Here is a 12,726-nt window from a genome sequence, read left to right as displayed (position 1 = left end):
GACCATCCCGTAACTTGAAACTATGACAAATGAACTTTGACAAGTTTATTAAAGTATAAGGGTTCTGGGAATTTAATAGGCTGGTATATTTAATCACTGATGGTTGTTCATAAAAGAAAGGCGAGAGGAATTTTTTCCTTAAATCGTCATACACGGGACAAATAAAGCAGAAGTGAAATTCTGTTTCAACACATTGCAAATTACATAACTGGCATATTCTATTTTCTCTGGCTAGACCTTCAAAACTGCCACTTTCAATAAGCAGCTTATGGTTAGAAATTCTAAATCTACAAAGAGCTGTTCTAAATATTTCAACATTTACACAACTCAAATACTTTTCGAAAGTCAAAATATTTTTAAAAACCCGATATGAGTCCAGCTTTGAGGAGTTGGCTAGATCACATGACCATAGTGACTACCGATATCAAGGCACCTCTGTTTAAAAGTAGAAATGAAAACTAATTCATTGCCTACAGTCTGCATATCCCATGCTATGCCAAAACCAAAATTGAACAAAAGCTCTTTGACCTTTTTGGCCCAACAGTGGGTAGCCCTTCTCAGCCATTTCATATTGATAGTTGTAACATTGTTTAATGTAACTATCATTATCACTAGTATTATTATATCATTGGTTTTTTTTCCTTTCCATAAGAGTGACATAGCAGCAGTGGAAATTGTCCAAGATGCACTGATACGAGATGGTTTTGTGACTTCGAAACAGATGTCTGACCCCGCCATTGACGAAGTCGACGAAATCTTTGCCAACTTCGGCTGGACGGTATACTACAAAGGATTGTCTATTTTGCGCATGCTCAAGGGTATGCTGGGCACGGAAGCTTTCGATCGTGGGATTCATGTAAGAACATTTATAGTAACGATAAATCGTTAGATGATATCAAACTTTGTAATTTGACCTACACTTTCTTATTCTTGATGTGGCAAATGTATGGTTGAAAGTTTCTGAGTCCCGAAAGTTTGAGCGATAGTATCCTTAGAATATACTCGATAGTCTTCCTATGTGTGAAAAGTTGAACTTTAGACGCTTTTCTCTGTGAAACATGATGATCGCGTTTGGTGAAATTATAGATAGTAGTTTCTCTGCTGTCTGTAGTGAAATTTACAATTCAACCATCAACTTTTTTATTAAGCTTGGTATAAGATTCATAGAAATAAATGCCGAGACAACAATCCGTGGTTCAGTCTCACTTTCTTTTGCAACAATCAAGCAAGTACAGCCGCAAAATGATGACGTCATACCCGAAACACTGAAGTCGGTTTATGGCGGCACTTACATCAAGTAGTCACCCTCCCTCTATTACTTTCAGATTACATTAATAGTCTTTGAGATTGGTGGGGTTTTACGCTTGTGTCAATCCTTCAATGGTTTTCTTTTCCTTTCTGTTTCAGACTTACATTGATCGCTACAAGTTTTCAAATGCAGACACAGGGGATTTGTGGAACGAATTTACAAAGGTATAGACTTACAGATCACTGTATGCATTTATACTTCATTTACAGTTTATTTGTTTCTTCGTTGTTTTTTTCTTTTTTGTTCGTTTCCTTGTAGAGAGAGAGAGAGAGAGAGAGAGAGAGAGAGAGAGAGAGAGAGAGATCTTTTCAATGAAGGGTTCACTTTATATTTTTCTAAAAAATGATGGTTGAAGTGCCATTTAACTTATTGGTAGGGGGATCAAAAACCGTGCAAGAATTATAGACATGGTCTATATTAAATTAGGCGTATAAGTTCAAATGCCAACATGAAGCGAAAAACGGGTTAAAACAAAAGTATCCCGTGGGACTTCTCCGCGCCTGACGAAACTGTAGGGAGATTCGATATACACGTATATAAACTGGTGGTGTAATTTGTTTTGTGAGACAAAATTATGTAAAAGTTCAACAGCTCAAGAGTGTCTCAGATTAAATGATGTTGTATGGTTTAAAAATTGATCAGGTCACAATGCTATCATATTTGGCACAATTTATGTTACACCACAGGGTTCTTCACATTACGCTAATGATGATATTTTTATACACATTGAAAACGATATGGTGTTTTTCAGAAATCAGTTTAAAAATTGTCAATTTCTTTTAGCTGGTGATTTCAACGCCAGAACAGGTGGTCTTGATGATCGAATTATTTTTGATACAATCGATCACTTACCTATTGAAGCGCATACGTATGCAAATGAAGGTGTGACAACAAATAGAAACAGTTGTGATAAAGAATGTAATGCTTATGGCAAGCATTTGATTGACTTATGTAAATCCGCTTCATTATGCATAGTAAATGGCAGAACTGAAGGTGATATAAACAGGTGAATACACATATATGGCAGAGAATGGTCAAAGTATTGTGGACTATGCTGTAACATCCACGTCACTGCTTTCAAGTATTTCAAAGTTTACAGTTGGCAATAGAGTGGATTCTGACCATTTTCCTTTATGCGTTACATTTACTTCGAATTTTATAGCCAAGGTTGATAATTATACTGTTCCAGAAAATTCCATATCTGGAACTAAGTTTACAAAATATAGTTTTGATGCCAAAAAGTTTGCAGAAGCATTTCCTACGACGGAAATGCAGTCCATTGTGACAGCATTGCTAGAAAATGTCGACCAGGAGGACTCAGCTGACAATGCCATTGATAAATTTAACCAGCTGTTTCATAAAGTCTCAAGACCAATTTGTAACAGGAACAAGATATCTCATAACTTTACAGGCTGGTTTGATAAAGAGTGTTATACAGGGAGAAGTAAGGTATATGCACAGTTGAATTTGTACAGAAGAACGCATAGCAGCGAAGATCTTTTGACTTATAAGCAAGTAAGACGGGATTATAAAAAGCTGTTGAATCAGAAAAGAGAATTGTATAACTCCAAGAAAATTACTAACTTACAGCTTCTCTTACAGTCAAACGACCCTTCAAAATTTTGGTCCTTTTTTAAGAATTATTGCACAGCTCCTCCTACATCAATATCAAACTATGATTGGTTTGAATATTTCAAGTCGCTTTTCAATCCAGATGATGATGCTGAGGTTGGTGAATTTAGTGAGCTATGGGCTGAAATGGAAAGCTTTGTACATGATATTAGTGATGGGATTAATACTGAAGCATACAATTCGCAGGGTACAATTGATGATGTACTCGAGCAGCCAATAAGTGAAGAAGAAATAAGACAAAGCATAAGTCACTTGCAAAATAATAAATCACCTGGCATAGACGGAATTTTTTAAACAGTGCATTAATGAAGTTACACCCCTCTTATGTAAACTTTTCAACAAGATTTTCACAAGTGGTACATTTCCAGAGTCATGGTGTACAGGCATTATTTATCCGATTTTCAAAAAAGGTGACAAATCAAATGCTAGTAATTATAGGGGTATTACATTATTACCTATAATAAGTAAAATTTATACACGTGTACTTTATAATAGACTTCAATTTTGGGAAGATAATGTCAATATACTTAGAGAAGAACAAGCTGGCTTTAGAAAGGGATATAGCACAATTGACAACATTTTCATTTTGCACACCCTCATTCAAAAATACATTGGCGTTCGAGGGGGTAGGTTTTATTGTGCATTTATAGATTTTGAGAAGGCTTTCGACCGTGTCAATAGGACGATTCTATTTTATAAATTGGGTAAAGCAGGACTGTGTGGAAGAATGTTTAACTCACTCATGGCAATTTACAATCAAGTTAAAGCATGTGTTCTTGGTAATGAGGGTTTAACAGAAGTTTTTGATTGCCCATATGGCGTTCGACAAGGATGTATTCTGTCACCATTCTTGTTTTCTTTCTTTATTAATGATATTTATGATGAGTTTAAAAACGACCCATGGGTAGGTGGTTGCTCACTTGGTATGGTCGAACTTTTCTATATTTTATTTGCTGATGATTTAGTACTGTTGGCAGAGAGTGCAATTAAATTGCAAAGACTTCTCAACCAAATGGAAGTTTACTGTAGAAAATACAAACTTACTGTTAATCTTAGTAAAACCAATATCATTGTATTCAGAAATGGTGGCCCCCTAAGAAACTATGAGCGTTGGTTTTACCAGGGAAAACGTGTACGAGTCGTTTCATATTTTAAATATTTGGGTGTAGTATTTTCTTGTAGTGGTTTGTGGTGTAAAGCCCAGGAAGTTTTGGCATCCCAAGCATCAAAAGCACTTTTCTCATTGAATTCAAAATTGTACTTTATCAGTAATGAAGCTATTCATATTTGCCTGAAAATATTTGACACAAAAATACTGCCCATCTTGAATTATGGGTGTGAAGTGTGGGGCTATGTAGAAGGTTACGACATTGAAAAGGTTCATAATAAATTCTGTAAACAAATATTAAAACAAAAGAAACATGTTTCAAATGCAGCAGCAAGAGCAGAACTTGGAAGGTTTACTTTACGAGCAATGAGACTTTATAGAATTGTTAAGTATTGGCTGAAACTTTTAAGACTTGGGCATGAGCGGTACATTTATCATGCTTATCAAATACAACATGGTATGGCAGAAAGTGGTAAAAATTGCTGGGCACTAAAATTAAAAAACATTCTGTTCTCATACGGTTTTGCTGAAAGCTGGTATAATCAAGGTGTTGTAAATGAAAGAATGTTTTTATCACTGTTCAGACAACGCTGTATTGACATTGACCTACAACACTGGCATGAACAAGTCCACAACTATAATAGATTAGCCACGTATGTTCTTTTCAAAAGTTCACCTTCATTTGAAACTATTTGAATGTCAAGATGAAACCCATTTTTAAAGTCACATTCACCTCTTTTCGTATCTCCTCACATCCATTAAATATTGAACATGGCAGACACGTAAAAATACCAAGAGATCAACGTGTTTGTAACTGTGATAATTTTTCTGTAGAAGATGAATTTCACTTTTTGCTGGTTTGCCCGATTTACTCTGATCTGAGAAATGTATACTTACCTTTCTATTATTACAATTTTCCTAGTTTTGATAAATTTATTCAATTAATGCAGATTGATGACCATTCCATCATTCGAAATCTTTGTAAATTTGTATTTCATGCATTTAAAAGAAGAAACGACCGTTTAATGCAGTTGTAATATTTTTTTTATCTGTAACTCCTGTACATTTGATCTAAATGTATATGCTTGTTACCATTATGACACAAGGGCCGGTGGCCTAAGGTGTGAATAAAGATAATTATTATTATATAAACTGGGGTATATGGCAGGTCAACCTAAAATCGCTTACCCAGAAATCGTATACGACCGCAGACAAACAACTGAATCAGATTTTGATGACCCATGGATAAAGCAAAGCATGTATTCAAGTTGACCCTAAGTAACGTAAGAGGCGCTGTGGGTGACTTCCCTAATGAAATCACTTACATAATTTTCTGACGTTTGTTTCTACTGGGATATAGGACATTCTGAGGGATGAATTTCAATTTGAGGGTATTTTATTTTATTTTCCGCCTTGCGATTTCCTGCATGTTAAGCATGTCGTATGCTGGAAACGATTGCTCGAAATGCAGTGCGTGTGAAATATACTGACATTTCTGTAACAATGCACTCCTTGCTGCAGACAAAGTCGAAACTTGCCGAATACATTAACATGTGAGGTGTGTTGTTTTAGGCGACAGGTGGGAGCCTCGATGTGAAGCATATCATGGACACGTGGATTTTTCAGAAAGGTTATCCTGTAGTGACTGTGAGGCGTACAACTGACCAAACGACAGGTCAGAAACGGGTAGTCATAGAGCAAAGTTATTATGTGTTGAAATCCGAGTCTACCACGATTAATTACGGAGAAAGCCGATATGGGTAAGTCGAGGTTTTAACTGGACTGCCGGGATATTGGCAATAGAAAATGGGGATCAATGCAGAGTAAAATGTTAAAAAAAAAGATTTGTGCGTGATAGAGATTTACCTTAGGGAGCCGTCATTATTTACGACCTGGGGATCGGAAGGAAATTTCATCGGAAACTCCGAAATTTCAAGTAACTCCCTGCCGACTTTGAGTAACGCCCCTCTCTAACTCAAAAAATTGTAACTGAACCCCCTCCCCCCCCACTTAGAAAAGTTAAATACCAATACATGTTATTGTAAAATTTACAAAGTAAAGCAATAATAACGACCTTTCAAATGCTGGTGTACCCTGCTAGATTCTTATCAGTTATCTCATGACGGTTGAAAAAGGTGAAACCAACAAAATGAAATTCAAAGTCGCAACAAAATATACATACATAAAAGCTCACGCTATAACCAGTATCGAGCCATGTAGAATTGTTTAATTTGGAGGGGTATAATGACAGGGTTTTCACTAGGATCTGACTGGGCAGAATTTGAACTTCGGGAAGAGAACACGCAGGAGGCTGAGGGTGAAGTGTCAGGGGCTGTCCCCTATCTTGTATGGAATATTCTGACACATTGATGTGTGCAATGATGCAGTCTGTTGCAATCGGAGAGGTGTTTTAATTTGTTAATTTTTTGATGAGTAAAACTTTTAGAACATCCCAAGGGGAAGAGCGGGAGAGAGGGAATTTTAAGAAATTGATATGTGTAATGGTGCAATCTGAGCGGTATTTCAATTTATTTCGCATAAAAAAATTTTGAGTAACCGCCTTCTTCCTCTCCACATTTTGAGCAACCCCGCTAAAAGTTTTCAATTTTTTGGATGACCCCTTCACATGCCTCCTACCCCCAGGCCGTAAATAATGACGGCTCCCGTCAGATATGACCGTCAGTGTGTTGACATTGCCGTCGATCAAATCATGAATCAGTAGTTCATTTCATTTCAATGAGGGATAAATTTCCTAGATTTGGATAAAAGGCATTACTCTGAAATTTGGCGGCAGAAAAGTGGGGTACTTGCCTATAGCGTTGTTTTGTTTCGTTGTTTTGTTTTGTTTTGTTTTGTTTTGCTTTTTTTTGTAACTGCAAAAAAAAAAAGTTGAATCGGTTCCTTAACCTAGTTCTAGAGAAAACTGACCAAGCGTTCGTTATAGTCTCATTGGCTGGGGTTAGAGTAAGCAATAGGTCAGAATATCTGTGCTATGGATGTCCGGGCGAAATACAATCAAGAAAAGTTACAGATATTTATGCGTCGTTAAACAAAATGCAACATTGTAAACACTTTACCTAAAAACTATTAAATAGCGTACAATTCTTTTCGCGCCCTTATTTTACAGATACAAATGGGATATTCCATTTACTTATGTAACATCGAGCGATCGTCATAACGTAGTGACGAAATGGCTTTATGCAAATACGACTTCCGGTAAGCAAATATCAAATTATCAATGATGCATTGTTTTTTTCATTTTGAGTAAAAATTATCGATACAAGCCTGTGATTCCTGACATTTGATTATTCGTTTTATATTTACTTATCATTTATTCATTTATTCTCTCTCTCTCTCTCTCTCTCTCTCTCTCTCTCTCTCTCTCTCTCTCTCAGAAACGTTTGATCTGCCCGGTGACCATAGCAATAATTGGATCTTGGGAAACATAGGTTTGACGGGATTCTACCGTGTGAACTATGACATCGACAATTGGAATAGGATCATCCGCCAGCTTGCTGACGACCATACGGTGAGAGAGAGAGAGAGAGAGAGAGAGAGAGAGAGAGAGAGAGAGAGAGAGAGAGAGAGAGAGAGAGAGAGAGAGAGAGAGAGAGAGAGAGAGAGAGAGAGAGAGAGAGAGACAGACAGACAGACAGACAGACAGACAGACAGAGAGACAGAGGGGTCAATAAAAAGACAGTGAGAGACAAATAAGCTATGCGATTACAGAGATTGCTGATATGCCAGCATTTAATTGGATTTTAAGATAGAGAAAAATGGTAATGGGGGAAGTGGGATGTCAAATTATACATAGATACGCACATCTTAGATAAATAGATAGATTTCATAGTATGGTACTTAAGTTAATGTGAATAAATACATACATACATACATACATACATACATACATACATACATACATACATACATACATACATACATACATACATACATACATACATACATACATACATACATACATACATACATACATACATACATACATACATACATACATACATACATACATACATGCATGCATGCATGCATGCATGCATGCATGCATACATACATACATACATACATACATACATACATACATACATACATACATACATACATACATACATACATACATACATACATACATACATACATACATACATACATAGTAAAAAGAGAAAGATTCGAAATTTGTCCTGCAACAGATTTATGTTTAATAGCCTCAATTGTTTTATATCTTACAACAGGTTTTTACCCCTGTTAGCAGAGCTGCCATCATTGATGATGCCTTTGCACTTCAAAGGTAGGGGTGGTTGATTTTTTCAAATTTTTTGTTGGTATCATCATCAATTATAACCAACTTTCTCTGAGAGATGCGACATTGATTATCTATTTAAATATTGACCGAAGTTCTCGATTTCAAAACCCTTATATCTAGAACAAAATGGTGCTAACATAAAAAGTGACGCTTCGACCAATGGAACACTACAGAATAGTGTTTGAGTTTTCTCATTTGATTTCAAAATAAAAAAAAGGGTCAACGTCGACTACTTATGCCGGTTTTAATTTGGCAGGGCTGGATTACTTGACACTCAGACCGCTATGAGAGTGACTCTGTACCTGACAAAAGAAGATCAATATGAACCATGGCTTGCAGCAATTCGAAGATTGAACTATCTCTACGACAGACTTTGTTTCTCCCCAATCTACGGAATGTATGAAGTGAGTTATACTTTAGAATTATTCTGTCAGTGCTGCAACTGTTTCCTCTTTAAGGTAAAATCCGCCTTGATGACAGATATTCGGACTTCTAAACTTTTACAATATTCTTTTGGTCTACCACTTGTGGGGGTAAGTTTAAAGCTTATGGAGTAAATAAAGTTTTCAGCAGCCTAGTTTTGTGAAAATCGGGAATGTATATTCTTCCAAAGAGATAACACAGGGATGGCAGCCATTTTGAATTTCAATTATCGGTAAATATTAAGTAATTTGTTTCTCTAATACCTATTTTTGCACACTGATCCCCGATTTTAAATCTTGAATGGTTGAAAGTTGGGTTGAGAAAAGTTTGAGCAAAGGTTTATGTCTTACTGTTTCGAGGCAAGAATTATCCTAATCATATTTTCATACTTGTTCGTCGTAACCGTTCGATTCCGAAAAAAAATCATGGTTTTGGTCAGATTCATTAGCAATACCAAAATTAAATTTGATATGATTTTCTTCGGATGAACAATCATCTATCAAATTCGCGAACCTATCATTGAAAACTATTGATTGTCGTTTTTGGCTCAGTGTGTACACACTGGGCATATGTCGCAGCGATGTCTGGTCTGTTTCTGTGTGTCTGTCTGTCTGTCTGTTGGTCCATTTTCTCAAAAACGGCTGAACGTATTTCAGTCAAATTTGGTAGACATCTTCAGAATTCAAATGGCTAGAACTGAAAAGGTTTTGGTGGGCGTGGCTTGCATATTAATGAAGTTATCACAGTTTTAATTTTTCTGATACATGGTAGTCTATGGGAAGCCGGTATCTGTGGTTTGAGGGGGCTATCCCCACGTTACACTCTGGCTAGACGATGCTGAAATTAGACTCGTTCGGTTTCGGATTCGGTTTCGGATTCTAGAGACTGAAAGAAATTTTATATTTTCAGCCAATTGTTACACTGTGGAATACTGGATTTTCCTTACTTTCCCTGGACCCTTTTTTCAGCTAAAATAATATCTAATCACACTAAACAAAGTGAAAATAAGTATATAGGGATAACTTAGCAATACAAATTTTTTGACAAAATGTCATGTGATCTCGATGACCTTTGACCTTAAATATGAGTATATGTCCATAACTCAGTAACCCCAAGTGCTACACCCTTCATATTTGGTATGATGGGAGACCTTATGACATCACATCCTGTACCTTATTAATTATGTGCATATCTAATTCTGAGCAACAAATAGAGCTAGAGGTCTGATTTTTGGTATATAGGTATAACTTAGCAATACAATTTTTTGACAAAATGTCATGTGATCCCAATGACCTTTGACCTCAAATATACATATATGGCCATAACTAAGTAACCCCAAGTGCTACACCCTTCATATTTGGTATGATGGGGACCTTATGACACCACATCCTGTACCTCATTAATTATGCGCATATCTAATTCTGAGCCAGCCAATAGAGCTAGAGGTCTGATTTTTGGTATATAGGGATAACTTAGCAATACAATTTTTTTTGACAAAATGTCACGTGACCTCGGTGACCTTTGACCTCAAATATACATATTTGTCCATAACTCAGTAACCACAAGTGCTACAGCCTTCATGTATGGTATGATGGGACAGCTTATGACGCCACATATTGCACCTCATTAATTATGCGCATATCTAATTTTGAGCGCGCCAATAGAGCTAGAGGTCTGATTTTTGGTATATAGGGATAACTTAGCAATACAATTTTTTTGACAAAATTTCATGTGATCTCGGTGACCTTTGACCTCAAATATACATATTTGTCCATAACTCAGTAACCACAAGTGCTACAGCCTTCATGTATGGTATGATGAAACACCTTATGACGCCACATATTGTACCTCATTAATTATGCGCATATCAAATTTTGAGCGAGCCAATAGAGCTAGAGGTCTGATTTTTGGTATATAGGGATAACTTAGCAATACAATTTTTTTGACAAAATGTCACGTGACCTCGGTGACCTTTGACCTCCAATATACATATTTTTCCATAACTCGGTAACCACAAGTGCTACACCCTTCATGTTTGGTATGATGGGACACGTTATGACGCCACATACTGTACCTCAATAATTATGCGCATATCTCATTCTGAGCGAGCCAATAGAGCTGGATGTCTGATTTTGGTATATAGGGATAACTATAGGAGAGAAATTTTTGACCAAATGTCATGTGACCTCGATGACCTTTTACCTAAAATATATGTTTATGTCAATAAATAAGTAACCACAAGTGCTATGTCCTTTGTATTTAGTAGGATGGGAGACCTTATGACAACACACGCTTTACCTCATTAATTATGTACACATCTAATTCTGGGCAAGCGAATAGAGCTAGAGATCTGATTTTTTTGGCATATAGGGATTAATTAGGAATATAATTTTTTTTGAAAATGTCATGTGACCTTGATGACCTTTGACCTTGATTATACATATATATGCATATTTCAGTAACCACAAGTTCTATACCCTCCAATTTTGATAGGATATTAGACCTTAAGATGTCACATCTTGTACCTCATTTATAATGCGCATATGTATTTCTTGGCTGGCCAATACTGCTAGAGGTCTGATCTTTTTTCCCGATTTAGAACCGTAACTTAGACATGCCTCATGTGTTTCAAATTGGGAACAACGACATAGACCTATGTGCCCATAGATCTCAACATATACACTCCAATGATACTTCTTAATGACCACATTTTCCTGCCCCATCAAGACTAGTACTCCTATTACAAGTGGGGACTATGTCATTGTAAATGACTTGTTGAGTTAATGGTTGTATCACAGTATTCGATATATCTAATTCTGTATTTTTTCCATTTTATATCTGAATAATTACATTAAACATATTTCACTGTCTCCAGTACATTTCATTTAAGTATTTTCACTTCATGCACTTTATCCCTTTCACACATGTTCAAATATCTGACCAGAGAACAAACACTAAATAGTCCAGGATGGGAGCTACAGTGTCATTGACGCTATTTTTACTTCAGCCAATTCCTAATTTGCATATTAAATGAATTTTCATACTTAGGGATATTCATCTGAATTGACTTGATCAAAATTGATGTAACTTGCTATGTACATTTCAGACACTGTAATACAATATTATTGAAAGTCATTAATCATTTTCTCTTCAGCAAATTCCTAATTTGCATGTTTAATGAACTTTCCTAATTAGAGATATATATCTGAATTGACTTGACCAAAGTTGACAAAACTTGCTACATATATTGCAGATACCATGATACAACATTATTGACAATCATTAAGCATTTTACTTAAGTCAATTCCTAATTTACATATTAATGAACTTTGCTTATTAGGGATATATACTGGGATTTACTTGATCAAAGTTGGCAAAACATGACAACATTGATGATTATACCTGGTTAAAACAATATCGAAAGTCATTTCACATTTTCATGTCAGCTAATTTACAATTTGCATATCTAATGAGCTTGAAGGACTTGGCCAACGGTAATTACACTTGCTATATAAATGACAGCAGTCAAAGAACTTTAATATTTTTATTTCAGCTAATTACATATTTGTATACTTCATGACCTTTTAGAATTAATCAGCGGTGATTATGTTCATTATGTTGATCATAATACTTTCAATGAAGTTGCAAACATGTGGCAAAGGTTCAAATTTACATAACTGTATGAAACACGTGAGCATTTTCAGTTCCTATCTGGTAACCCTTGAGCGCCAAAGTCAATTTTTGTCGCCTTTATAAAATATATCCTGCTCATTTTTTTTTAGATTTTCGCCAAAATTTTGATAAAAATCTGTTGCCCATGTAATGTGATGTCCATTTGGTCCAAAATTATCAAAATGATTTTGGACACATTCACAAAAATTGGTAAAATGTTGCACTAAAATTTTGGTAGAAGAAACTACAGCACTTAAAGTG

The 12,726-nt window shown here is 35.8% G+C and overlaps 1 protein-coding gene across 1 annotated transcript in view; it reads left to right on the top strand.

Moving 5' to 3' along the window:
* The window catches only part of LOC139124959 (aminopeptidase N-like), a 30,393-nt gene that overhangs the window by 10,528 nt on the left and 7,139 nt on the right, over window positions 1–12,726 (top strand). Inside the window, exons 6-12 of the mRNA XM_070691075.1 lie at window positions 653–856; window positions 1,408–1,473; window positions 5,622–5,809; window positions 7,177–7,265; window positions 7,445–7,578; window positions 8,300–8,355; window positions 8,627–8,774. Of these exons, the coding sequence (XP_070547176.1) occupies window positions 653–856; window positions 1,408–1,473; window positions 5,622–5,809; window positions 7,177–7,265; window positions 7,445–7,578; window positions 8,300–8,355; window positions 8,627–8,774 (885 nt within the window). The remainder of the gene's footprint in view (window positions 1–652; window positions 857–1,407; window positions 1,474–5,621; window positions 5,810–7,176; window positions 7,266–7,444; window positions 7,579–8,299; window positions 8,356–8,626; window positions 8,775–12,726) is intronic.

This window comes from Ptychodera flava (genome assembly GCF_041260155.1).
Source record: "Ptychodera flava strain L36383 chromosome 23 unlocalized genomic scaffold, AS_Pfla_20210202 Scaffold_24__1_contigs__length_23054250_pilon, whole genome shotgun sequence".
Classification (NCBI taxonomy): domain Eukaryota; kingdom Metazoa; phylum Hemichordata; class Enteropneusta; family Ptychoderidae; genus Ptychodera; species Ptychodera flava.
The sequence above is the reverse complement of the archived record's forward strand: the minus strand, read 5'-3'. Positions and strand labels throughout refer to the sequence as shown.